The sequence below is a fragment of the Oncorhynchus nerka genome, linkage group LG7 (assembly GCF_034236695.1).
Source record: "Oncorhynchus nerka isolate Pitt River linkage group LG7, Oner_Uvic_2.0, whole genome shotgun sequence".
Classification (NCBI taxonomy): domain Eukaryota; kingdom Metazoa; phylum Chordata; class Actinopteri; order Salmoniformes; family Salmonidae; genus Oncorhynchus; species Oncorhynchus nerka.
In genome coordinates this window covers 47,783,009-47,809,758 of record NC_088402.1, presented here as the reverse complement: position 1 = coordinate 47,809,758, position 26,750 = coordinate 47,783,009, and the positions used below count along the sequence as shown (strand labels likewise).

The window sequence follows — 26,750 nt, the reverse complement described above, 5'->3', positions numbered from 1 at the left end:
TCCTGTCTCTTGTGCTGCGTTCTGCGCATGTCATGTGTGAGTCAAGCGGAATCGCTCACAAGCTCGTTCACACACTTCACAGCCCAGCGCACAATACAACTTATCTAAAGATGTTATGTCTCCGACAATTTTATTCAACTCGATCTTCAAATAACATACCAATAGAGATGAACCATTCATCCAGAACAGCACGTGATCACGAGGTATGTAAAGAAGCACAGTTGAATCGACTATATAGAAGGTCAACCAATCTGCAACTGTTGAGCTGCTTAGCTAGCTAATAGTCACCTATTTGTCCAAACCATGCTCTTCCATATAAAATATAATTAAAATATGATTTGATAGACAGGGTGAGTTGACTATTCTGATCCATCTTTTTGTTTGTGGCAGCAAGGTATAGAGCTCCAGATGTCTTAAGAAGATGTTAGCAGATAAGAGGACCGGAGCAGGATCTCAACCTCATGAAACCCAGCTTGTGACACCTATCTGAGACAGACATCCTCTACGCTCCAGAGTGTGGACAATATGCTATCACTTGATTATCATATGTATCAGGCTAAAACTGAGCCTACTGTTGATACAACCTGTGCTTCCCCTACGGACAACAACACAGTCACAACCAGGCTCAAAAACAATGACCTCAACACAGAGAACCCCGTCACTGACACACATTTGAATCCTAATTCTGACATAGACACTATGGCTGTTCCAGGTTCAGATATGAGAGTTACCAAAGAGGCTGATCCCAATGCAGTCAAGAGACAGCGGAGCAGACAGGAAGATGAGGAGTCGTGCCCGCCTTCTAGTATGCCGCCGGGCTGGGTGAGAGTAGTGAGACGGAGGAAAAGTGGGAAGACTGCAGGCAAAATGGACATCTATATAACAAGGTGATTCTGATTTTTGCTTCCTCACTAGTTACTCTCCATTCTCTCATTGCATGTAAAACATCCCTGAAGTGTGTATATCTTACTGTCAGGGCCAGGGGCTAAGTGCATTGCAGATATCCTATGATCAATGATTCTAGTCCCCAGGGACAGAGGTTCCGGTCCAGGGCGTCTCTTCAAGCTTTCCTTCTCAGAGATGCAGGAGGGGATCTACAGATAGATGACTTTGACTTCACCAAAGCCAAGAGTGGCAGTGTAGCTGTGACTCCGCTGCCAAGCCAGGAGAGACAGAGGAAAGTTAATCAGAAAGACACACGTCATACCTCAGAGGCCAATATCAAAGAAGACCGGCAGAACACAGAGGAGAATATGGAAGAGGGTAGAATATTAAGCCTGCCTCCAAATAACACAAAAATAGCCAATTCCGCAAAATCCTGCAAGCAGAGGACCAGACCCAGAGACAAGAGAACGATAATAACTCATCTGAGGCCTGACATGCCTCACCTGGCAAGGGGGAATCACAGACCGGCAGCTGGGAGAGGCACAGAAACGGGCCAACCATCAGACACAAATGAAGACATCAAAGAGACAAACATACAAGCCTCTGTGAGAAGGGGTGAGGATGATGAGACTGAGAGGCGTCTGAAGGTCGTGGCGGTAGTTGACGATGTCATACTGGAGAAGAGCCCCCAGAGGAGGCCGGGGCTGCTGAGAGAAAAGCTTCTCAGGCTGGCCCCGCTCACTGATCTACAAGATGCTCTCATTGGTCGAGAAGAACAGCTTCCTGTGTCACTGTTACTTGTCCCAGTCCTTAGGGTGCAGTCTGCTTCTGAGAGCGAGGGGGAGGCTGAGTCTGAGGGTGTGGGAGTGGGGGAGACTGAGGGAGTAGAGAATATAGAAGCAGAGGTGCATGACGAAGAGCTGCCATCTCCCCAGACCACTGGAGAGCGCTGTATACCACTGAAAGATTCCCAGAGCAGTATGTATCAATTTTCTCTACTGTGCATTGTGCTATCTGAGTTATGATGCATAATGTGCATTGACTGTGATGCCTAGATAGGGAACCTCCATGGTTTCAGTGTACTGACCCAAGAGAAAACATGTTTAATGTGTGTAGTGGTGCCTGTTGTTCCTGTTCTGCCCAGAACTGTTAGGAGAGAAACGGAAGACCAGTCCTTATTTCAGCCGGAAGTCAATGAGAGATGGTAATCATTTCATAAATGTTAGAACTTAACAGAACTTGCCATTCTTGGAGAAAAATGTAAGTCAAATAAAAAATGCTTTATTTATGTCCGAAACCCCTTATGTCCACACACAGGTCTAAGCCCCCCCAGGAGGAAAGCCTTAAGGAAGTGGACCCCTCCTCGCTCCCCCTTCCACCTGGTGCAGGAGACCCTTTTCCACGACCCTTGGAAACTCCTGGTAGCCACCGTGTTCCTCAACAAAACCAGCGGTGAGACACAAACACACACACAAGGCTCAAACACACACATCTAAAATAACGACATTGGAATTATCTCACACAGTCTCTGTTCTGTGTTCCTTTTCAGGTAAAATGGCCATCCCGGTGTTGTGGCAGTTCTTTAAGCTTTACCCATCAGCGGAGGAGACCAGGGGGGCAGAGTGGAAGCCCCTGTCTGTGCTGCTGAGATCTTTGGGCCTGTATGAACTGCGAGCCAAAATCATCATCAGGTTCTCTGGTGAGTCACTGTTCCCATCTCCACCTGTGGATCCAAGAGATGATCCACTGATTTCCCTCCTAGAAAGTGAGATTTTAGTTTTAGCTGAATCGAGGAGGACGACTGGGTTGTCCTATCCTCCAAGTGTTAGAGGTGTGTTTGTTTTTGCCAGCACCTGAGAAATAATGGGGATGTTATGCAGATGTTATGCATCTCTTATAGAGGTCGACCGATTAATCGGAATGGCCGATTAATTAGAGCTGATTTCAAGTTTTCATAACAATCGGAAATCGGTCTTTTTGGACACCGATTTGGCCTATTAAAAAAATTATAATTTTTACGCCTTTATTTAATTAACTAGGCAAGTCAGTTAAGAACACATTCTTATTTTCAATGACTGCCTAGGAACAGTGGGTTAACTGCCCCGTTCAGGGGCAGAAAGACAGATTTTCACCTTGTCAGCTCGGGGGATTCAATCTTGCAACCTTACAGTTAACTAGTCCAACGCAATAACAACCTGCCTCTCTCTCGTTGCACTCCACAAGGAGACTGCCTGTTACGCAAATGCAGTAAGCCAAGGTAAGTTGCTAGCTAGCATTAAACTTATCTTATAAAAAACAATCAATCATAATCATTAGTTAACTACACATGGTTGATGATATTACTAGATATTATCTAGCGTGTCCTGTGTTGCATATAATCTGACTGAGCATACAAGCATACGGGTATCTGACTGAGGGGTGGTAGGCAGAAGCAGGCGTGTAAACATTCATTCAAACAGCACTTTCGTGCGTTTTGCCAGCAGCTCTTCTTGTGCGTCAAGCATTGCGCTGTTTATGGCTTCAAACCTATCAACTCCCGAGATGAGGCTGGTGTGACCGAAGTGAAATGGCTGGCTAGTTAGCGCGCGCTAATAGCGTTTCAAACTTCACTCGCTCTGAGCCTTGGGGTGGTTGTTTCCCTTGCTCTGCATGGGTAACGCTGCTTCGATGTGGTGGCTGTTGTCGTTGTGTTGCTAGTTCGAGCCCAGGGAGGAGCGAGGAGAGGGACAGAGGCTATACTGTTACACTGGCAATAATAAAGTGCCTATAAGAACATCGAATAGTCAAAGGTTAATGAAATATAAATGGTGTAGAGGAAAATAGTCCTATAATAACTACAACCTAAACCTTCTTAACTGGGAGTATTGAAGACTCATGTTAAAAGGAACCACCAGATTTCATATGTTCTCATGTTCTGAGCAAGGAACTGAAACGTTAGCTTTCTTACATAGCACATATTGCACTTTTACGTTCTTCTCCAACACTTTGTTTTTGCATTATTTAAACCAAATTGAACATGTTTCATTATCTACTTGAGGCTAAATTGATTTTATTGATGTATTATATTAAGTTAAAATAAGTGTTAATTCAGTATTGTTGTAATTGTCATTGTTACAAATACATTTTTTTTAATCGGACGATTAATCGATATTAGCTTTTTTGGTCCTCGGCATTGAAAAATCATAATCGGTCGACCTCTAATCTCTTATGCAGATGAATACCTGACCAAGCAGTGGCGCTACCCTATAGAGCTGCATGGGATTGGGAAGTATGGCAATGACTCCTACAGGATCTTCTGTGTAGAGGAGTGGAGACAGGTGAGTGAGTCACAGACCCCATAGTAGGTTGTTCATCCAGTTTATAGTGTATTTTCCCTTTAGCAAATATGACAACTGTTGTTACACCAACATTTAAATAATAGATCCAGATATAGTCAACTAGAGATATTGCCCTTGTGTGTGTGTATTTACATAGGTTGAACCCCAGGATCACATGCTGAACAAGTACCATGCTTGGCTGTGGGAGAACCATGAGAGGTTGGGAATCTGAACCATGAGGAACTGCGATGTCACAACCTGTTTTATCAGTGGAAGAATGTTCTAGTTCTTAAATCATTAGGCTTATAACCTGACATATTGGTATCTCTCTTGGACAACAATTGTTACTCGACATGATTCTATTAAAGAAATTGTTTTATCATGTTTTAAAAGCCTAATGACTCATTTACATTGAATTGGACTTTGATGTTGTGCCTCTGGAAAAGCAACAGATAAACTGTGTCCCTTTTGTCTAGTGGAGATTGGTGTTCCTTTTTGCGTGTATTGAATCGTCTCCATCTGTCTAGCTGTGTAGCCATGCTCTGACAATAGCTCGCCCAGCCCTATTTCACATGCTAATACATTTCTTTAGGAGAGCACCAGTGCATTTAGCTACGCTAGGCTCCAGCTTTATTCTCTGTCTGCACACGAGTAACCTGATTCCCAGGGCAACCGTTGCCACCGCAAAACACCCAAGTGAGTGCATTTGTTTGTACTATTTCTATTTGAATCCAAGTCTTCATAGTCATTAAAGTAAATATTTGAAAAGGAAGTAGTTTGCATGTAATTATTTCAACTTTACTGTTATGAAAAATAGCTTTAATGTTTTGACAGTGTCAGTAGTAAGAAGAGAGCTTAGTGTAAAAGTTAAGACAGAGCCTTTAGAAGTTTTTCAATGCACAAGGACCGGACTCCACTGCTGGGGAAACACAAGGCACAGCCCTGTCTACGGAATGAAACTTCGTAAGAAAACTTTGAAAACAGCTTTGACGTTTTAAATTGTTTTTAATGAATGGTTTTCTATCAGTTTGAACTGTGCATGTTTGATTATTTAAACCGTTCAATGTTTATACTGTGCATTATTCTTTTCATTACCACAGCTGCTGTTTGCTTGAATTCCACAACTCTGTCTATTCCTCGATCCACACCTGTCCGCCAAAGTCGCTACCTTATGGTCACTCCCCTGACATTGCCCATCATCATCTCACCTGCCTCGGCAGTACTGCCAGTCAGCCAGGTGTGCATTGACTCTAAGATAAAGCAAATTCAAGTGTTATAAATATTTTGGCCTGCCGAGTGAACTTCCTATCTGGTCGGCAGTCTGTCCCCAGACTGGACCCCCTCCATCCTCCTCTGGCCAATAGACGGACTGTCAGCCTGGAGACCCCTGCTGTGCATCACCACAACCACCAGAGGGCACTGGTTATGCAGAGAAAGGAGCACTATAGGTGACTCCAGTAGTAAAACATAAACCCTGATGCCAGTCTGTTTCTGCATTTTCTGACACTTTGGAGAAAACTACAAATTACCGATAATATGAATGTCACATTTCTGCCAATTAATATTTTTTCTCTGGGGCTTTGTTAGGTATCACCAGGTGTGGCGGAAGCCATTCTACGGATCTTGCACTGAAAGAGAGGAGTACAGGTAAAAGCATCCTCGTCTGAATGATTCATTTCCCTCCCATATCTAGGTGGGATTCTGGCTTCCGTCATATTGTTTATAAATCTCTCGATTTTCCAGATCGGAGGTACGTCAGCAGCTGAAGAGGCAGATGGAGGAGAAGAGGGCGGGGCTGATGCTGAAGTTGACCAGTAAGGCAGAGGAGGCTGAGTTTTTACAGGAAGTGGATCGCTTGGCTCTGTCCAGTGAGAAACAGCAGAGGATCCAGCACAGCAGAGCGATGAGCCACTACAGAGATGAGAACAAGAAGGTAATACACCAGGGATCATCAACTAGCGGATGGTCGGGGGGCCGGAACAGGCAGGGTCAGCAGGTAGCCTAGCGGTTAAGAGTGTTGGGCCAGTAATTCAAAGGTCACTGGTTTGAATCCCAGAGCCGACTAGGTGAAAAATCTGTAAATGTGCCCTTGAGCAAGGCACTTAATCCTAATTGCTCATGTAAGTCGCTCTGGATAAGTGTCAACTAAAATGTAAAATATAAACATAATTACAAATCATTTGTAGACTGCATATTGACCGCAAGAAGCCTAGAGATGTTTGACTAAAACAATTATTTTAAACCTTGCTTATTTGTATACGATCCACATGTCTCTTATGTGTGGAATACTTGAACAGATTTCTTAAATTAAAATCACTTGGAGCTGATTTCCTGGTGTTTTTACAGTCTCTGTCCAACAATAAAAAGTTTAAAAACTTTATCAATATATATATATATATTTTTTTCCAGACAACTTGGGGGGCCAAATAAAACAACCCACGGGCCGCCAGTTGGGGAACACTAACACACACACTACGTACTAATGGCTGGAGCAGAATGGTATCATGTTTGATGGCATTTCATTTGCTCTGTTCCGGCCATTATTACGTGCTGTCCTCCACTCAGCAGTCTCCACTGACTTTGTCCTAATGTGATATTTTTTTACTCATACTCTTCTATTTTGTGTGTGTGGTATAGCTGATGGAACAGAGCTGGATGGACAGGGCACTGATTCGCTCTCAGGAGGCCCTGATGGAGAGAGAACTGCTACGCCACAACCCCATTAATTGGAGCGGCACACTGAAATAGAAGCACACACCTGTTCACACATTCTCTTTTTCCATAGCTAGCTTTATAGGGGACTTCACTATTTTTAGGGTTATTTAATTAGGCAAGTCAGTTACGAACAAATTCTTATTTACAATGACGGCCTACCCCAGCCAAACCCTAACGACGCTGGACCAATTGTGTGCCGCCCTATGGGACTCCCAATCACGGCCAGTTGTGATACTGGCTGGAATCGAACCAGGGTCTGTAGTGACACTTCTAGATGCAGTGTCTTAGATAGTAGCTTCTGAGTGGTGCAGCGGTCTGTTTCCTTAAATGGCTTTCATCTATCGCCTACATGCAACAGCAGTGTTTTAGTAAGGTCTTCAGCAATGAGCAGCAGTAGTTCAAATTAAATTGCTTTTAGTTCATTTCAACATGTCAAATAAAAATGGTGAAAGGATATTGTAAAGAAAATAGCACTCTGGGGGAAAAAAAATGGTCATAATGCAAGTAAGTGCAGCTGGGAATCTTAGGCCTAACATACACACATACTGGTTCTGGAACCTAAGGACATGATTAAAAATAAAATAAAAAGATTATTGAAAATGAAAAAATATAATTTGAATAAATGTTTTATTCTAAGCGCACTAGCTTTAGTAGATACTCAGGATGAGGGTGGAACAACGTATTGGGATTGAGTGGATGCACATGTTGACACAGTTCTGATAAAATACACTTGTGCTTTGTACAGTCGTGGCAAAAAAGTTTTGAGAATGAGACAAATTTATTTCCACAAACTTTGCTGGTTCAGTGTCTAGATATTTTTGTCAGATGTTACTAGGGAATACTGAAGTACAATTACAAGCGTCAAAGGCTTTTATTGACAATTTACATGAAGTTGATGCAGAGTCAATATTTAAAGTGTTGACCCTTCTTTTCAAGACCTCTGTAATCCACCCTGGCATGCTGTCAATTAACTTCTGGGCCACATCCTGACTGTTGGCATCCCATTCTTGCATAATCAATGCTTGGAGTTTGTCAAAATTTGTGGGTTTTTGTTTGTCCACCCACCTCTTGAGGATTGACCACAAGTTCTCAATGGGATTAAGGTCTGGGGGGTTTCCTGGCCATGCACCCAAAATATCAATGTTTTGTTCCCCGAGCCACATAGTTATCATTTTTGCCTTATGTCAAGGTGCTCCATCATGCTGGAAAAGGCATTGTTCGTCACCAAACTGTTCCTGGATGGTTGGGAGAAGTTGCTCTCTGAGGATGTGTTGGTACCATTCTTTATCCATAGCTGTGTTCTTAGGCAAAATTGTGAGTGAGCCAGCTCCCTTGGCTGAGAAGCAACCCCACACATGAATGGTCTCAGGATGCTTTACTGTTGGCATGACACAGGACTGATGGTAGCGCTCACCTTGTCTTCTTCGGACAAGCTTTTTTCCGGATGCCCCAAACAATCGGAAAGGGGATTCATCAGAGAAAATGACTTTACCCCAGTCCTCAGCAGTCCAATATTTTGCAGAATATCAGTCTGTCCCTGATATTTTTCCTGGAGAGAAGTAGTTTCTTTGCTGCCCTTGACACCAGGCCATCCTCCAAAAGTCTTTGCCTCACTGTGCGTGCAGATGCACTCACACCTGCCTGCTGCCATTCCTGAGCACGCTCTGTACTGGTGGTGCCCCGATCCCGCAGCTGAATCAACTTTAGGAGACGGTCCTGGTGCTTGCTGGACTTTCTTGGGCGCCCAGAAGCCTTCTTCACAACAACGGAACCGCTCTCCTTTGAAGTTCTTGATGATCTGATAAATGGTTGATTTAGGTGCATCTTACTGGCAGCAATATCCTTGCCCGTGAATCCCGTTTTGTACAAAGCAATGATGACGGAATGTGTTTCCTTGCAGGTAACCATGGTTGACAGAGGAAGAACAATGATTCCAACCACCACCCTCCTTTTGAAGCTTCCAGTCTGTTATTCGAACTCAATCATCATGACAGAGTGATCTCCAGCCTTGTCCTCGTCAACACTCACGCCTGTGTTAACGAGAGAATCATGTCAGCTGGTCCTTTTGGGTCACGGCTGAAATTCAGTGGAAATGTTTTTTGGGGATTCAGTTCATTTGCATGGCAAAGAGGGACTTTGCAATTAATTACAATTCATCTGATCACTCTTCATAACATTCTGGAGTATATGCAAAGTGCCATCATACAAACTGAGGCCGCAGACTTTGTGAAAATGTATGTGTCATTCTCAACTTTTGGCCACGACTGTACAGTACCCCATTTTGCCTGGTGCTGATCACACACATATCAAACAGATACAGAATAAAAATCTTTAAAAGGTTTTTGCAAAAAAAAAATCAGAAATGAATTATTGCAAAACAAATACAATGGGTGACATCTTCACTAGGACTGCTGCCTTTTACTCTCTTGCACACTGCTCAGGCACAAGGGTTTGGGGTGGTGACACAGAAGTGATGATCCTTGTATCCTGGTTGATCAGTTTAAGGGGGAAACAAGCAGTTCTATAAAGTTCATGCCTATCAGGATAATAAATACATACAGTATCGCCTTTCTCATGCATTCATACAGTAAGAATACGTTTGTGCAAAAACAGTCATAATAGGGACGCGATTATAAATAGTGTTATAACATTGGACATAATTTCACTGGTGCAACAGGGAGCATCTGTCCTTTCCTACACATTTCCCATGTCCACTATAGCAGCAGTCTTTAGTGCTTCAACACCCCACTGACCATCCCATATCACCTTCCATTACCAGGGAAACGCCGCTGTTCCTCAGTATACGGTGAAATGATGAACAGTAGAATACTGATGACGTAAGAGGGGTATAGCTAAGAAGTTTGGGTTGGGATGTGTGGAAATGGACAGACATCATTTTGGAGCAATATTTTGCTCAGTAGAAGATACAAATGCATAATAACTTGGTAACAATCAGTAGTGGTCTTATCCGACCTGCACTCCCTCCCTTTTCATCATGACAGAGTGATCTCCAGCCTTGTCCTCGTCAACACTCACACCTGTGTTAACGAGAGAATCATGTCAGCTGGTCCTTTTGGGTCACGGCTGAAATTCAGTGGAAATGTTTTTTGGGGGGATTCCATGAGTTGAGGCAAGAGGCTTGGTCTCCCATATCAGTGCAGAAAGACAGTCCAGTGTCTTTTCAGTGTTCTTGGATCAAGTAGTACCCGGTCTTCTATATTCATTCCTCCATTGAGCTCTCTAATTTCACTAAGCTCCAAGGTCTCTTATCTCAAAGGTTCACAATCCAGAAGACCCACAATCATCCCAAGCCAACACCCCCAAAATAGTATAGTACATCCCTGATTGGCTAGCATTCCTGTAGCCGTCACCCCTCAGTCTTTGTCGCCCTCATTGGTTTGCATTCAAGAGTTCTTTCCTCTGTCCTGTATCCCTAGCTCCTGGTAGGCTAGCGTCCCTTTAGGAAGCCGTCCAGCATGCGGTCGCCCTTTTCTGACAGCCAGTATCCGGCCATGGCGGCCACGCCCCCGATGAAGATGGCGGTAAAGACCATGTCGCCCTTGGCGGCGAGCGTTGCTAGGGCACAGATGACCACGCCAAAGAACATCTGCTGGAGGACCAGGACCTCGTCATCAGTCATATCATCAAACAGACCCTTCTCTGGACCACCTGATGGAGCGATCGCGAGGAAGAGAGAAATGTGATGCTGTGGGGTGGAGGTCATGCAGACATAACTATCACGTGTTTGTGTATGTCACTTACTCAGCGGATGGTTCTCCACACAGATGCTGTCTCTACGAATGAAGCCGTCAGCACATTCACAGCGGAAGGACCCCTCGTCATTGAAACATGCCTCATTCAGCCCTGGACATGCTATCGCCCTCTCACTACACTCATCCACATCTGGGTGGGAGAGAGAGAAAAGCTGGACAGAGTGACCCGCATGACAAGAGTGTATAATACAAGTAGGTGAGAAAGTCAGACTGCTTTAATAAAAGGTTCATCTGATTGGCTGAATCAGGGACACAAGTTTGTTTTTAGAAGTGGGGCGGACATAATTGTTTTATTCAGTCAGATTAACACTCCAAACAGCCTACCCGACCACTCGGAGGCATCCGTATGGTCCTAAAGCACGCCGTTGCCTGTTTTGTATCACATTCCAATGATAAAACTGGGGTGGGCAAAAATGTCATTTCAGAACGTGGGGGGGCATGTCCACCCCGTCCCCAGTGAACGCTGCGCCCCTGAGCAGAATCATATAGTAAAGGGAGCCACACAGACAGACAGTAAATGAAGACACAGCCGGGATCCCTCACCGAGACATTTGGCTCCTCTGAGCTTGTAGCCCCGAGCACATTTCTTACAGCGGGCTGGACCACTGCCCATACAGCCCACACATGCCTGGTCACAGCCTGGCACAGACAAGAGAGGACAGAGAACTGGGTCAGCACACAGGTCTACCAACAACAAACAGGATTAGTCATTACTCTGTTACTAGCAGATAGTAGAGGGAGAGCCTACAGTACCTCTGCACTCGTACGATCCATCTGTGTTGTGGCAATAGGTGTTGGAGGAACATCGAGCCAGCTCTGTGCCACACTCATCAGTGTCTGGAAACAACACACACAGCAGGAGTTAAACACAGGCACAGTACGAAAACCAACGGACGACATTACGCTTGAACAAACACACACAAAAGCCAAATACTCACCAACACACTTGTTGTCATGGAAGAGCCACCCAGGTTTGCATTCCAGACATTTGTAGTTCTCTGGCCCTGAGCACTTTTTACAAGAGCGGTAGCATGCTGAAGACAATACACAGAGGATAAATTATTATTATTATTATTTATTTTTTTCACCTTTATTTAACCAGGTAGGCTAGTTGAGAACAAGTTCTCATTTGCAACTGCGACCTGGCCAAGATAAAGCATAGCAGTGTGAACAGACAACACAGAGTTACACATGGAGTAAACAATAAACAAGTCAATAACACAGTAGAAAAAAAAAAGAGAGAGTCTATATACATTGTGTGCAAAGGGCATGAGGAGGTAGGCAAATAATTACAATTTTGCAGATTAACACTGGAGTGATAAATGATCAGATGGTCATGTACAGGTAGAGATATTGGTGTGCAAAAGAGCAGAAAAGTAAATAAATAAAAACAGTATGGGGATGAGGTAGGTAAAAATGGGTGGGCTATTTACCGATAGACTATGTACAGCTGCAGCGATCGGTTAGCTGCTCAGATAGCAGATGTTTGAAGTTGGTGAGGGAGATAAAAGTCTCCAACTTCTGCTAAATGACTTAAATGTAAATGTAAACTTCAGCAATTTTTGAAATTCGTTCCAGTCACAGGCAGCAGAGAACTGGAACGAAAGGCGGCCAAATGAGGTGTTGGCTTTAGGGATGATCAGTGAGATACACCTACTGGAGCACGTGCTACGGGTGGGTGTTGCCATCATGACCAGTGAACTGAGATAAGGCGGAGTTTTACCTAGCATGGACTTGTAGATGACCTGGAGCCAGTGGGTCTGGCGACGAATATGTAGCGAGGGCCAGCCGACTAGAGCATACAGGTCGCAGTGGTGGGTGGTATAAGGTGCTTTAGTGACAAAACGGATGGCACTGTGATAAACTGCATCCAGTTTGCTGAGTAGAGTGTTGGAAGCTATTTTGTAGATGACGTCGCCGAAGTCGAGGATCGGTAGGATAGTCAGTTTTACTAGGGTAAGTTTGGCGGCGTGAGTGAAGGAGGCTTTGTTGCGGAATAGAAAGCCGACTCTAGATTTTATTTTCGATTGGAGATGTTTGATATGAGTCTGGAAGGAGAGTTTACAGTCTAGCCAGACACCTAGGTACTTATAGATGTCCACATATTCAAGGTCGGAACCATCCAGGGTGGTGATGCTAGTCAGGCGTGCGGGTGCAGGCAGCGATCGGTTGAAAAGCATGCATTTGGTTTTACTAGCGTTTAAGAGCAGTTGGAGGCCACGGAAGGAGTGTTGTATGGCATTGAAGCTCGTTTGGAGGTTAGATAGCACAGTGTCCAAGGACGGGCCGGAAGTATATAGAATGGTGTCGTCTGCGTAGAGGTGGATCAGGGAATCGCCCGCAGCAAGAGCAACATCATTGATATATATATAGAGAAAAGAGTCGGCCCGAGAATTGAACCCTGTGGCACCCCCATAGAGACTGCCAGAGGACCGGACAGCATGACCTCCGATTTGGCACACTGAACTCTGTCTGCAAAGTAGTTGGTGAACCAGGCACGGCAGTCATCAGAAAAAACGAGGCTACTGAGTCTGCCGATAAGAATATGGTGATTGACAGAGTCGAAAGCCTTGGCAAGGTCGATGAAGACGGCTGCACAGTACTGTCTTTTATCGATGGCGGTTATGATATCGTTTAGTACCTTGAGCGTGGCTGACGTGCACCCGTGACCGGCTCGGAAACCAGATTGCACAGCGGAGAAGGTACGGTGGGATTCGAGATGGTCAGTGACCTGTTTGTTGACTTGGCTTTCGAAGACCTTAGATAGGCAGGGCAGGATGGATATAGGTCTGTAACAGTTTGGGTCCAGGGTGTCTCCCCCTTTGAAGAGGGGGATGACTGCGGCAGCTTACATTTCCATTTCCATTTAAGTCATTTTAGCAGACGCTCTTATCCAGAGCGACTTACAAATTGGTGCATTCACCTTATGACATCCAGTGGAACAGCCACTTTACAATAGTGCATCTAAATCTTTTAAGGGGGGTGAGAAGGATTACTTTATCCTATCCTAGGTATTCCTTAAAGAGGTGGGGTTTCAGGTGTCTCCGGAAGGTGGTGATTGACTCCGCTGTCCTGGCGTCGTGAGGGAGTTTGTTCCACCATTGGGGGGCCAGAGCAGCGAACAGTTTTGACTGGGCTGAGCGGGAACTGTACTTCCTCAGTGGTAGGGAGGCGAGCAGGCCAGAGGTGGATGAACGCAGTGCCCTTGTTTGGGTGTAGGGCCTGATCAGAGCCTTTCCAATCCTTGGGGATCTCAGACGATATGAAAGAGGTTGAACAGGCTGGTAATAGGGGTTGCAACAATGGCGGTGGATAGATTCAGAAATAGAGGGTCCAGATTGTCAAGCCCAGCTGATTTGTACGGGTCCAGGTTTTGCAGCTCTTTCAGAACATCTGCTATCTGGATTTGGTTAAAGGAGAACCTGGAGAGGCTTGGGCGAGTAGCTGCAGGGGGGGCGGAGCTGTTGGTCGAGGTTGGAGAGCATTCTACATGAGATTGCTTGATAATATATGAGCCAGGCTGTCTGGTTGATGATCTACCTGCGCAGGCTGGTGTGCTGTGATTGGAGCTCTTCTCTCTGTAATAGCCGTCTGCACAGCTCTGACACAGCTGACCGAAGTACCCCGGGTCACACACGCACTCTCCATCTCCCAGACGCGTGCCCTCTCCTTCACAGCGGCCCAGACCACCACACACCCCTCCAGGACCAGACAGACACTCTGCAGCACAACAACAACACACGGTTAATACAGTGACTGTGTGTGTGTGTGTGTGTGTGTGTGTGTGTGTGTGTGTGTGTGTGTGTGTGTGTTGTTGTTCAGTACCTTTGCAGTCTGGTCCAAAATGTCCCGGGGGACAGCAGAGCGGGAGCTCTTCTATACACAACCACTCAAATAGGTCTGGAGCCTCTTGCTGCCTACGCACACAGAGACAGACAGTGACAAGATCAGTGATGAGAGGAAGGACAAGCACACACAAACAAATAACATACTGCTTAGGTGTGCATGTAAATTGACACAGAACAGTTACAGTGCTGTGAAAAAGTATTTGCCCAGTTTGATTCTCTATGTTTGCATATTTTTTATAATGTTATCAAATCTTCAACCAAAACCTAATATTAGATAAAGGGAACCGGAGTTCACAAATAACAAAAGTGATACTTATTTAATTAACAAAGTTATGCAACACCCAATTCCCCTGTGTGAAAAGTAATTGCCCACTTACACGCAATAAGTGGTTGTGCCACCTTTAGCTGCAACCTGTAGCTGTCGATCAGTCTCTCAGATCGCTGTGGAGGAATTTTGGCCCACTCTTGTATTCAAAAGTAGAAAGTATGGAACGCCGTTTGGGTCTTTGCAATACTTTTTCACGGCACTGTATACACTCTCCTCCATAGATATTTGGACAGTGAAGCTACAATCTAGACACTGAAATTTGACTATACTCCAGCATTTTGGATTTGAGATCAAATGTTTCATGAGACGACATTACAGATGTCACCCTTTACTTGAGGGTATTTTAATACATATCTGTTTTACCATTTAGAAATGATAGCACTTTGTGTATTTAGTCATACGTATTTGAACAAATTCCCTTATATTGTATTAAAGTAGTCAAAAGTCTAGTATTTGGTCCCATATTCCTAGCACGCAATGACTACGTCAAGTTTGTGATATTTGAAGTTTGTTTTGGTTGTGTTATGGGTTGTTTTGCCCAATAGGAACTGAATGGTAAATGATAACTGGAGTAATTTCTTTCTACGTGAGTAAATAAACTAATCCTGATAATGCCAAGACTAAGAAAAATCCTGAATAATGATGAGTGAGAAACTTCTAACTTCTCACTGTTACCAATAACAGGTTAGCATTTTGAAGGGGTATGGTCTTTGAGCATCTAACTTTCTCACTCATCATTTTCACAATTAATTTATAATTATCCATAATCATGGTAGCATCCACATGAATGTAGAAGTTTAAAAAATATATAATTTAAAAACACATTCTTATTTACAATAAAAGTGACTCCAAAATGACACAATAGATGTATTGTTCACCATTCAGTTCCTATTCGGCTAAATATAATCCGAAACAACCAAAACAAACAAACTCCATCCAACAAGCTTCATATAGTCATTGAGTGCAAGGAATATGGAACCAAATCCTAAACGTTTAACTACTTTAATACGCCGTAAGTGAATTTGTCCAAATGTGGGGACTAGATACATAAAGTGCTTTGATTTTCTAAAAACAGATATGAAAATGCCCTCAAATAAAAGGTGAAATGATGTGCCTCATATGGCACATTTGATCTAAAAAAACAAACAAAACTGGAGTATAGAGCCAAATAAAAATGTTCCTTCACTGTCCAAATGCATACGGAGGAGAGTACCAGTCAAAAGTTTGGGACACACTCACTCAAAGGTTATTCATAATTTTTACTATATTGTAGAATAATAGTGAAGACATTAAAAACTATGAAGTAACAAAAAAAAAAATAGTTAAACAAGTCAAAATTTAGATTCTTCAAAGTAGCCACCGTTTACCTTGATGACAGATTGCACTCTTGGCATTCTCTCAACCAGCTTCATGCATTTCAAATAACAGGTTTGCCCTGTTAAAAGTGAATTTGTGGAATTTCTTTCCTTCTTAATGAGTTAGAGACAATCAGTTGTGTTGTGACAAAGTAGGGGTTGTATACAGAAGACAGCCCTATTTGGTAAAAGACCAAGTCCATATTATGGCAAGAACAGCTCAAATAAGCAAAGAGAAACGACAGTCCATTAATCGCTATGATGAAACTGTCTCTCATGAGGACCGCCACAGGAAAGGAAGACCCAGAGTTATCCTCTGCAGCAGAGGATAAGTTCATAAGAGTTAACTGCATCTCAGATTGCAGCCCAAATAAATGCTTCACAGAGTTCAAGTAACAGACACATCTCAACATCAACTGTTCAGAGACTGTGAATCATTCTACAGCGATACACCATCCCATCTGGTTTGCATTTAGTGGGACTATCATTTGTTTTTCAACAGGACAATGACCCAACACACCTCCAGGCTGTGTAAGGGCTATTTGACCAAGAAGGAGAGTGATATAATACTGCATCAGATGACCTGGCCTCTGCAATCACCTAACCTCAACCCAATTGAGATTGTTTGGGAGGAGTTGGACTGCAGAGTGAAGGAAAAGCAGCCAACAAGTGCTCAGCACATGTTGGAATTCCTTCAAGACTGTTGAAAAAGCATTCCAGGTGAAGCTGGTTGAGAGAATGCCAAGAGTGTGCAAAGTGGTCAAGGTAAAGGGTGGCTACTTTGAAGAATCTAAAATATATTTGGATTTGTTTAACACTTTTGTTTACTACATGATTCCATATGTGTTATTCCATAGTTGATGTCTTCACTATTATTCTACAATGTAGAATAGTAAAAATAAAGAAAAACCCTTGAATGATTAAGTGTGTCCAGACTTTTGACTGGTACTGCATTTAACGCATTTACAGTCAGATACAAACATACACACTGTGGCATACATACCGGTGGAACCACCATGTCTCCACTTGGTCCTCTATCTGCTCCAGCAGTTTGTTACAGTCTAAGTCTGATTTCTCACACGCTGCCTCCACTATCTCCAGCAACCTGGTTTCACTGAGAATGAGAGGGGAAGAGTGAGTAATATAGTACACTTCACTAGCGAACATAGCACAGATAAAACAAATACTACACCCTTATCCTCCATTATGCACTCAAGAAGTATCACACACACAATTATGAGAGGCTGTACTGTGTAAGAACATAGGGGGTACTAAGCTCTTGTCTTTTGTCTGCCTTGGCTTAATCAGAAGGACAACAGAATCAGGTCAGAGGAATCAAATTCAAGCCTTTATAGTGACAATGGTGCATTGTCCCTTCAACTACATGCTAAGGCTTGTCAGAGATTAGTAGGCCTTGTGGACTTGCCTCTGCATAAACACAGATGTTAGACTGTAGGTCCTAAAGACTGCTTATTCATAGAGATTCTAGAGACATAGGCATAGTGGGGCCAATAGTACCTGCGAGCATATTTAGCCAGATTTTCCTCCTCCCAAGCAGTGTTGCCACCCCCAAGATTCTTATTGGATGTTTTATCCAGTCCCTGAAAAACAAAAACCATCAGGTGAAGACAGAACAGCAAGGAGAGTAAAATAGCAGCTACCGACAAGAGACATGAGTAATAAGCAAAACAGAGATACCAACAGATACAAAAACGCACAATGTGACCGACAAACTAACAAAGAGGGAGTACAGGAAGAGAGACAACTTCTACCTTGATGAAGCTGTCAGTGAGCTTGCGGCAGGTCTGGCATGGTGCAGTCTGTACTCGAACCACAGACAACACAGAAAAGAGTACCAGGGCAGGGAGCAGGGGCCACAACCACGACATGGCTTGGACTACCTACCACTCAGCCACGGAGGACAGAGGAGATTCAGTACAAAGTAGTTGACCCTAACTACTGATACACAGTCCGATATTTCTTCATCACAGTGGTTATGTCACGATTTGTTACTGTGTCTTTAAATCAACCTAGTCATTTATCATACTTTGAGAACTGCTGTGTACAATGACGGGCAGCAGGATTAAATAAAGTGTGTGAAAAGAAAGGAGGATGAGTTATATACTTTTTTTGTAAACAATGCAGTGCCACTTACTTACTCTATCTCTAATCATAGCTATGTATTGCCAAATCCAGTTGGATCCTGTTAAGGATAAGCCTAATTAATGATGATTATTTTACATCGCTTCTGCTGCTTAGCAAAAACATAGCTAATTAAATTCTTAGCTAGGTACGGAGCTCACTAACGTTGTTGTTCTGACTGAGCCATCTAGGCTGTGGTCCAGAGGATCATCATCATTCTAGCTAGTTAACGTTAGCCAAGGTCCCATTCGCAGTCACATCCGATAACCCTCAATCCCATCAGATCAGCGCAAGTAATATGAGATGCTGCCTACTGTACACTGCAGGACAGATCATGTACTATGCTAACTAGCTAGCTGCTATAACTAATGCCCTTTTTAAAGGGGTTTTAGCTAGCTGGAGCCACCTAGCTTCAACAAAGATGTTCTGCTTCTAAAGAATGACGCTGCGCTGAATCCTACCAGCAGTTTGCAGGCAATAGACTGGGAGCGTCCTCAGCACAGTAATCCAATTACACCGTGGTTCAGTTGTTCAACCATGCCATTCATTGACCAGCCACCGTATTATCTACGGTAGTTTCATGACCGGTGCTGATGCAGGGGTTCTAGTAGCTTTTTTTCTGCCTATTTTTGGTCGAGACGCAGCTGGCAGGATACCGCCCAATCCCACTGGGACCTCAGTCTTAAACCAATCATTACTCGCCGAGTACCAAGAAGGGCGTGCCTTGATCCTGAACGACATGATCGTTTGTCCTGCGACGATTTAGCAGACCAATTTCAATTTCAACATTTATTTGGACCAATACACGAACATGAATCAAACCACTGTAGACGGTGTTGACTACGTGGTATACAACTACGACCGGAAGTAACTTGTTCGTTAAAGGTTAGGAAAACGTATGCAGCAGGTTAGGATAATTAATGTAGCAGTTTAGGATAATTAGGTGAAGTTTGAGAAAATATTAAGGCTTAGCTAAAAATACTCTGCTAACCTGCTACGAAAAGTTTACTCCCGTCCGTAGTTGTTCTGCATTTAGTCACAACCACTGTAGACCTATGACTGATTATGAATCACCCAGTCACAGCAATGCACCACAACATAATACACAAATGTAGAAAATAGAATTTAACAGTGTTGGGGAAGCTACTCTGAAATCATAGTATACCAAACTACCAATTACTTCACACTGGAAGAAGTTAAGCTACACTATAGCTACCTTTAATAAAATAAATAATTAGCTATAGACTAAAAATTGCAAGAACAAATCGCTCTGGAGTCAGATGTTAACAGAAAGTGTCATTTAGCCTATTAAACACATTTCAAGTGAGGAAATTCTTGCCTACTATATATTTTGAGCAAGAAATTAGCTAATAAAAAAAAGTAATGAACTACTGAAAACACTACCGAGATTTAGATTTAGTTAAACTACCACCAAGCTATGACCAAATGTTGTTTAATTAGTAGTTGAACTACATGTAGTTGAGCACCAAGCTGGGGTTGACAGTAGTGTTTCAGGAGCACAAAAGTGAATCACTTACAATATTTACAAGTCATGCTCAACTTTGTAGAGTAGCTCTACAAGTGCATGATGAGATACAGTTTCAATAAGCCACCATCTCCGCAAGTCCTTATGTCCAGTATCTGATTATAGTATACTGTATAAGTGCCACAGTTACCGTCCTGTAGCAAAAGCCCCTGGTTCCTTCCTAGCCTCTCATGTCCTCTCAGACTATCCTGCTGGTCTTGGTGTCAGGACTAGACGGTGGGGTACTGAGACACGGCTCCAGAGGCACAGACTTCCAGGGGTCCTCCACCCCTGCACCAACACTGTCCTGTGGCAGCCCTGCAAGCCGTAACACTGCTGGAACCCTCTCAGCCCCCCAGCAAGTACCCGTGAGGCTGCCCTGTGCCACCCTACCAGTGGCCATGAGGCTGCTCCACTACTTCGCCCCAAAGCCAGTTCAGTCAGGAAGCCCAGGCTCTGGGAGGGGAGGCTGAAGAGCGGCAGCCCCCTGTAGAGCTCAGGCAGGGGACAGCCGCTACCAGGAGGCCGGAGGGGCAGAGACTCAAACTGCACCAGGGTGAAGTTTTCACCGGCGTGGCGCGGCCCTGCAGATAGTTCACAGAATGCAAGTGAGTGAAGCGCTGAAGACATCCAAATATGGAGAACGACACCCCTCCACAGACTCCATCCTCTTCACATCCACTCCCCCGGAGTGTCCCTCTCCCAGGCTGCCTGGGTCAGCACCAGCACTACTTTGACCCCTGTCTCTACAGGCAGTCCAGCCGGGAGTGGAGCCATGGAACAGGTCTGAGGACACTGAGCTCAGCCTGGCTCCACAGGACAACAGACACACTGATGCCCAGAGAGGACAGGAATGAGCCCAAACGACACACCAGTCCCGGCAGAGCCTGATCGCTGTCAGGAGGGTACAGCAACACGATATTGCTGCCTCCTACTGCGCCTGAGAGAGGGGGGGGGGGTTGTAGAGAAAAGGGAGGGAGAGGGAAGGAAATCAAGAGAGAGAGAGCGCTTATTTTTCTAAAACATGAAGAAAGTGTTTAATTGGACTCATATTAAAGACTGAGTAGAAGGGGCAAATCATTACCTCCTATGTCATCTTTCATGGTCTTTCAACCATCTCCACAGGTATGCTGTGGACAGACACACACCGTAATTATGGCAAAGTCATTACGATGACATGTGTGTGCTGTCCTAGCCTCAGTGCCAATCTGAGAAATTTGCCTCACACACTTGAAATAAAAATCTCAGGCTTGAAACCAGGCTTGTAGTATTATATTAATTTTAGTAGATGTGATTAGATAGCTAATAATATTATTAATATATAGTTGCATCACTAACCTTTGAGCACCATGGACAACGTAGGCCCCAAGTACTGCCAGACAGATTAGTAGTAGCCCGATCAGAAGAGTCAGACTCCATCGGCTCCTGGATGCTACAGGAGAAGTCTATCTGATTATACCTTTTAGAGCTGGGGATCAATGTCTCATAATCCATGACTGTATCCATTATTTCTGCCAAATATCCTTCTCGCTAAAAGAGCACTAATCTCTACGCTGCATGTTAGAGAGACAAATTATCCAATGAGCTAACCTGGTCTATACTATCGACACTGATAAATAATATGGTTAATTTGTCAGATGAAATAATACAGCCACCTCCAAATGTATTGGAACCCTTGATAAAGATGAGCAACAGAAATACTGTATAAAATGAAGTAATACAAATTCTAAGTTATATTGTATGTGAAAAAATTGGGAAAGTACATGATTTTATAATAGAATTGCACATTGTTTAAAAAGTAATACAACCCCCCCCCCCCCAAAAAAAAAGTGTCAAAATGATTGGCACCCAAAATCAAATCAAATGTATTTATATAGCCCTTCGTACATCAGCTGATATTTCAAAGTGCTGTACAGAAACCCAGCCTAAAACCCCAAACAGCAAGCAATGCAGGTGTAGAAGCACGGTGGCTAGGAAAAACTCCCTAGAAAGGCCAAAACCTAGGAAGAAACCTAGAGAGGAACCAGGCTATGTGGGGTGGCCAGTCCTCTTCTGGCTGTGCCGGGTGGAGATTAACATGGCCAAGATGTTCAAATGTTCATAAATGACCAGCATGGTCCAATAATAACAAGGCAGAACAGTTGAAACTGGAGCAGCAGCACGGCCAGGTGGACTGGGGACAGCAAGGAGTCATCATGTCAGGTAGTCCTGAGGCATGGTCCTAGGGCTCAGGTCCTCCGAGAGAGAGAAAGAAAGAGAGAATTAGAGAGAGCACACTTAAATTCACACAGGACACCGAATAGGACAGGAGAAGTACTCCAGATATAACAAACTGACCCTAGCCCCTCGACACAAACTACTGCAGCATAAATACTGGAGGCAGAGACAGGAGGGGTCAGGAGACACTGTGGCCCCATCCGTGGCCAAACAGGAAGGATATAAGGATACACCCCTAAAGATAAAAAAAAAAAAAATGTACATCTGCATGAACATTCTACTTTGTAAAGGTCGTCTCAGCTTAAGGAACTGTAATGTGGCCTTTCATGGCCTTCCTGTTTCACTGGGGCATAAAAATTAAGTAACACACATAAAATCCATTTGTCATCCATCACCATGGGGAAAGGTAAAGAACTCAAACAAAAAGACACAAATGGTTGTTGACCTTCATAAAATCAGGCAATTGGTACCAAAAAATGACTAAAACAATAATTATAAACTGGACGGTCCGAGCCCTGAATGCTGATTGGCTAGACCGTATACCACGGGTATGACAAAACATGTATTTTTACTCATTCAATTGGTAACCAATTTATAATAGCACTGTGCGTGGGGACAAGATACACTTACCAGCAGTTTACCACTGTTCAAGTGATTTTACACCTTTTAATTATTGCCTTAATAAATGGTAAGAAGTATAATTAAGCAATAAGGCACTTGGGAGTTTGAGATATATTGTCAATATACCACGGGCTAAGGGCTGTATCCAGGTCTTCTGCGTTGTGTCGGGCATAAGAACAGCGCTTAGCCGTGGTATATTGACCATATAGCACACCCCCTCGGCTTATTGTTTAATTATACCACTATTAGGGCAAGTATTATAAAGTGTATAACCACTTGAACAGTGATAAACTTGCTGGTAAGTGTATCTTGTCCACACGCACACGGAGGAAGATGGTTTGGGAGGCAACGGAAAATTGAAGGCAACAGTTGGAGAATTACAGAATTTGGTCGCATCTTGGGGGTCACCAAGTCTCCAGGGTTGCCAGAAAATATCCTTTATTGAGAGAAACCAACGTATGTAAATGTCTGGAGTTAGCGAAATGGCATTGGTACTTGGATTGGATCCGGGTGCTATGATCAGATGAGATGAAAATAGGGGTCTTTAACCACGCAAACCAGCGTTTGGTTTTTCGTCGACAAAGGATGCATATGCCAAAAATAACCTCATACCTACAGTAAAATATAGTGGTGTATCTTTGATGTTATGGGGCTATTTCGCTTCCACTGGTCATGGGGCCTTTGTTAAAGTATCTCTTCTCTGTATACATCAATGATGTCGCTCTTGCTGCTGGTGAGTCTCTGATCCACCTCTAAGCAGACAACACCATTCGGTATACTTCTGGCCCTTCTTTGGACACTGTGTTAACAACCCTCCAGGCAAGCTTCAATGCCATACAACTCTCCTTCCGTGGCCTCCAATTGCTCTTAAATACAAGTAAAACTAAATGCATGCTCTTCAACCGATCGCTGCCTGCACCTGCCCGCCTGTCCAACATCACTACTCTGGACGGCTCTGACTTAGAATACGCGGACAACTACAAATACCTAGGTGTCTTGTTAGACTGTAAACTCTCCTTCCAGACCCACATCAAACATCTCCAATCCAAAGTAAAATCTAGAATTGGCTTCCTATTTCGCAACAAAGCATCCTTCACTCATGCTGCCAAACATACCCTTGTAAAACTGACCATCCTACCAATCCTCGACTTTGGCGATGTCATTTAGAAAATAGCCTCCAATACCCTACTCAACAAATTGGATGCAGTCTATCACAGTGCAATCCGTTTTGTCACCAAAGCCCCATATACTACCCACCATTGCGACCTGTACACTCTCGTTGGCTGGCCCTCGCTTCATACTCGTCGCCAAACCCACTGGCTCCATGTCATCTACAAGACCCTGCTAGGTAAAGTCCCCCCTTTTCTCAGCTCGCTGTTCACCATAGCATCACCTACCTGTAGAACGCGCTCCAGCAGGTATATCTCTCTGGTCACCCCCAAAACCAATTATTTCTTTGGCCGCCTCTCCTTCCAGTCCTCTGCTGCCAATGACTGGAACAAACTACAAAAATCTCTGTAACTGGAAACACTTATCTCCCTCACTAGCTTTAAGCACCAACTGTCAGAGCAGCTCACAGATTACTGCACCTGTACATAGCCCACCTATAATATAGCCCAAACAACTACCTCTTTCCCTACTGTATTTATTTATTTTATTTATTTATTTTGCTTCTTTGCACCCCATTATTTTTATTTCTACTTTGCACATTCTTCTACCATTCCATTCCAGTGTTTTACTTGCTATATTGTACTTACTTTGCCACCAAGGCCTTTTTTTTGCCTTTACCTCCCTTATCTCACCTCATTTGCTCACATCGTATATAGACTTGTTTTTACTGTATTATTGACTGTATGTTTGTTTTACTCCATGTGTAACTCTGTGTCGTTGCATGTGTCGAACTGCTTTGCTTTATCTTGGCCAGGTCGCAATTGTAAATGAGAACTTGTTCTCAACTTGCCTACCTGGTTAAATAAAGGTGAAAAAAATATTTAAAAATAAAAAAGGTCAACGGCATCATGAAGTCTACCAAGTACCAGAACATTTTGCCTCTACCAGGAAGAACTTGTGGTTTCAGCTAGACAATGCTCTACCAGGAAGAACTTGTAGTTTCAGCTAGACAATGCTCTACCAGGAAGAACTTGTAGTTTCAGCAAGACAATGCTCTACCAGGAAGAACTTGTGGTTTCAGCTAGACAATGCTCTACCAGGAAGAACTTGTGGTTTCAGCTAGACAATGCTCTACCAGGAAGAACTTGTGGTTTCAGCAAGACAATGCTCTACCAGGAAGAACGTGTGGTTTCAGCCATACAATGCTCTACCAGGAAGAACTTGTGGTTTCAGCAAGACAATGACCTCAAGCACACATAAATTGTGAACATATAATATAGCTCGATATTTGTATTATTTTTTTATATATTCATCAAGGGTGCCAGTAATTTTGGAGGTGACCAGATAATCAATCATTATAGATAAATTGACCCTCAGGGGTGAAATTCGTACTTGCAAATGGACATATTAAGGGATCCAGCTTTGTATCCATCCCCTGTACGTTCATCTAGACAACAAGAAGCAGTACAGTGTCAGACACAAACACTTGCACTTACATTTCAGAGCAAATACAGGCTCACATTTTTTTTATACAGTGCATGCTGCCCAATAGTCATCAAGTGTGAAGGGAAAGAAAACACCTTACTTGAACACACAAAGCAGGATGGGGGTTCACATTGATGAACCCTCCTCTTTTCTGAAAAAAGACATCCAAACACAAACACACTGTCAGTGATCAGAAAACATCAGATATTCATCTGTGGTTTAGCAATGCCAAAGTCAAGGGTTTGATTCCTGCTTGGGCCACCCATACGAAAACCTGCGCATGCACTACTGGGATTCGCTTTTTAAAATGCGGAAGACACATTTTAGTTAAATGCATTCAGTTGTACAGGTATCCCTAGGTATCGCCCTTTCCCTTTGGAAAAAAAGAGTCTGCTAAATGGCATAGATTATTATACACACTATTAAAGGTAATGGGTAAGTCAACTTTTCACACGGTTGGCATTACCCAATGTCCGTGGAGAGTGGCCGTCCACCCGGTGTGTTTGTGGTTGTAACTGACAGTTAGACTGTCTTTTGTTTGAATTGTTTACATGTCTGCTGTGCAGGGGAAATAATAAGACAAGCTGAACTACGTAGCTAATACTGTTGTAACGGGGATCCTTATTGTAGCAACACACTTTTGGAGGGAAGGCAATCCTGTTAGCTAAGTTTTCATGTCATCGGGTGTAGTTCATAAAGGTTGCAGCGTGTATGTTGGGATGAAGTGTGAATTCATGCCAGGAATAATAAGTGTGAAGTTTGATTTCCTCCCTTCTGTAATAAGCAGCCAATGAGGTATTTTTCCTTTAATTCATGTGTTTAATATTATAGCGCCGGTTAAACTGTTATGTATGTAAGTACTTCAGAGTTATACCAAGCTAATAAGGTTGCAAGAGTGCTTAACTGTATTTTTCATTTAATTTATAGTTCTCACGGAAGGTGATAATTCTGACTAAAACTACAGAATACAGAAAACTACACGAAACATGGGACCAACACTTTACATGTTGCATTTATATTTTTGTTCAGTGTAATTTGGCTTATAATGCACTATACTTTCTTTGAATGGTCTCACCTTTTATACTGCAGTCAGTCAGGCCCTAAGGAGAGAGCACAGAGAGATTGATTTCCTACAACATGCAGACCAGGCAGGATGGAGTTTGGTAAACTCTGTTCTACAGTACAGACTGAGCTACAGCATGTCAATAAAAACATTCATCTGTTCACTCAAATAGATCAAGCATCTTACCAGTGTTGACTTAATGCACATAGACAAGACTTAATGCACAGGCACCAGACTTAATGCACAGACACCAGACTGGGCTCCTGAGTGGTGCAGCGGATTAAGGCACTGCATTTCAGTGCTAGAGGTGTCACTACAGTCCCTGGTTAAAATCCAGGCTGAATCACATCCAGCTGTGATTGGGAG

The 26,750-nt window shown here is 43.5% G+C and overlaps 3 protein-coding genes and 1 long non-coding RNA gene across 8 annotated transcripts; 2 read left to right on the top strand and 2 right to left on the bottom strand.

Annotated features, from left to right (window-relative positions):
• The first annotated feature begins 6 nt into the window (after positions 1-6).
• Positions 7-4,974, top strand: LOC115131855 (methyl-CpG binding domain protein 4). Of its 3 annotated transcripts, none has more exons than XM_029663891.2 (8): positions 14-203; positions 395-887; positions 1,025-1,863; positions 2,030-2,089; positions 2,203-2,337; positions 2,435-2,584; positions 4,099-4,202; positions 4,360-4,974. In XM_029663891.2, the coding sequence occupies exons 2-8, from the start codon at positions 526-528 to the stop codon at positions 4,432-4,434; spliced, it is 1,725 nt and encodes a 574-aa protein (XP_029519751.1). In that variant the 5' UTR covers positions 14-203; positions 395-525; the 3' UTR covers positions 4,435-4,974. The 3 variants fall into 3 exon arrangements, with proteins under 3 accessions (XP_064876642.1, XP_029519751.1, XP_029519750.1); XM_029663890.2 differs by having other exon boundaries at positions 391-887; XM_065020570.1 differs by lacking the exons at positions 4,099-4,202; positions 4,360-4,974 and having other exon boundaries at positions 7-203; positions 391-887; positions 2,002-2,089; positions 2,435-2,523.
• Positions 4,775-8,505, top strand: LOC115131856 (uncharacterized). Of its 2 annotated transcripts, XM_029663895.2 has the most exons (7): positions 4,817-4,898; positions 5,107-5,165; positions 5,303-5,439; positions 5,523-5,650; positions 5,790-5,849; positions 5,946-6,135; positions 6,840-8,505. In XM_029663895.2, the coding sequence occupies exons 2-7, from the start codon at positions 5,156-5,158 to the stop codon at positions 6,948-6,950; spliced, it is 636 nt and encodes a 211-aa protein (XP_029519755.2). In that variant the 5' UTR covers positions 4,817-4,898; positions 5,107-5,155; the 3' UTR covers positions 6,951-8,505. The 2 variants fall into 2 exon arrangements, with proteins under 2 accessions (XP_029519754.2, XP_029519755.2); XM_029663894.2 differs by lacking the exon at positions 5,107-5,165 and having other exon boundaries at positions 4,775-4,898.
• Positions 5,188-19,027, bottom strand: LOC115131857 (protein disulfide isomerase Creld1-like). Of its 2 annotated transcripts, none has more exons than XM_029663896.2 (11): positions 18,825-19,027; positions 17,994-18,122; positions 17,740-17,822; positions 17,225-17,335; positions 14,516-14,607; positions 14,231-14,410; positions 11,629-11,724; positions 11,444-11,527; positions 11,234-11,329; positions 10,680-10,820; positions 5,188-10,586 (listed from the first exon to the last, which is right to left on the bottom strand). In XM_029663896.2, the coding sequence occupies exons 2-11, from the start codon at positions 18,108-18,110 to the stop codon at positions 10,366-10,368; spliced, it is 1,221 nt and encodes a 406-aa protein (XP_029519756.1). In that variant the 5' UTR covers positions 18,111-18,122; positions 18,825-19,027; the 3' UTR covers positions 5,188-10,365. The 2 variants fall into 2 exon arrangements, with proteins under 2 accessions (XP_029519756.1, XP_029519757.1); XM_029663897.2 differs by having other exon boundaries at positions 17,994-18,118.
• A 60-nt stretch (positions 19,028-19,087) lies between these two features.
• Positions 19,088-26,423, bottom strand: LOC115131858 (uncharacterized). Its single transcript, XR_003864012.2, has 6 exons — positions 26,397-26,423; positions 25,422-25,472; positions 25,229-25,283; positions 21,227-21,320; positions 20,973-21,018; positions 19,088-20,828 (listed from the first exon to the last, which is right to left on the bottom strand). It is a non-coding gene; the product is annotated as an uncharacterized LOC115131858 (long non-coding RNA).
• Between the last annotated feature and the right edge of the window lie 327 nt (positions 26,424-26,750).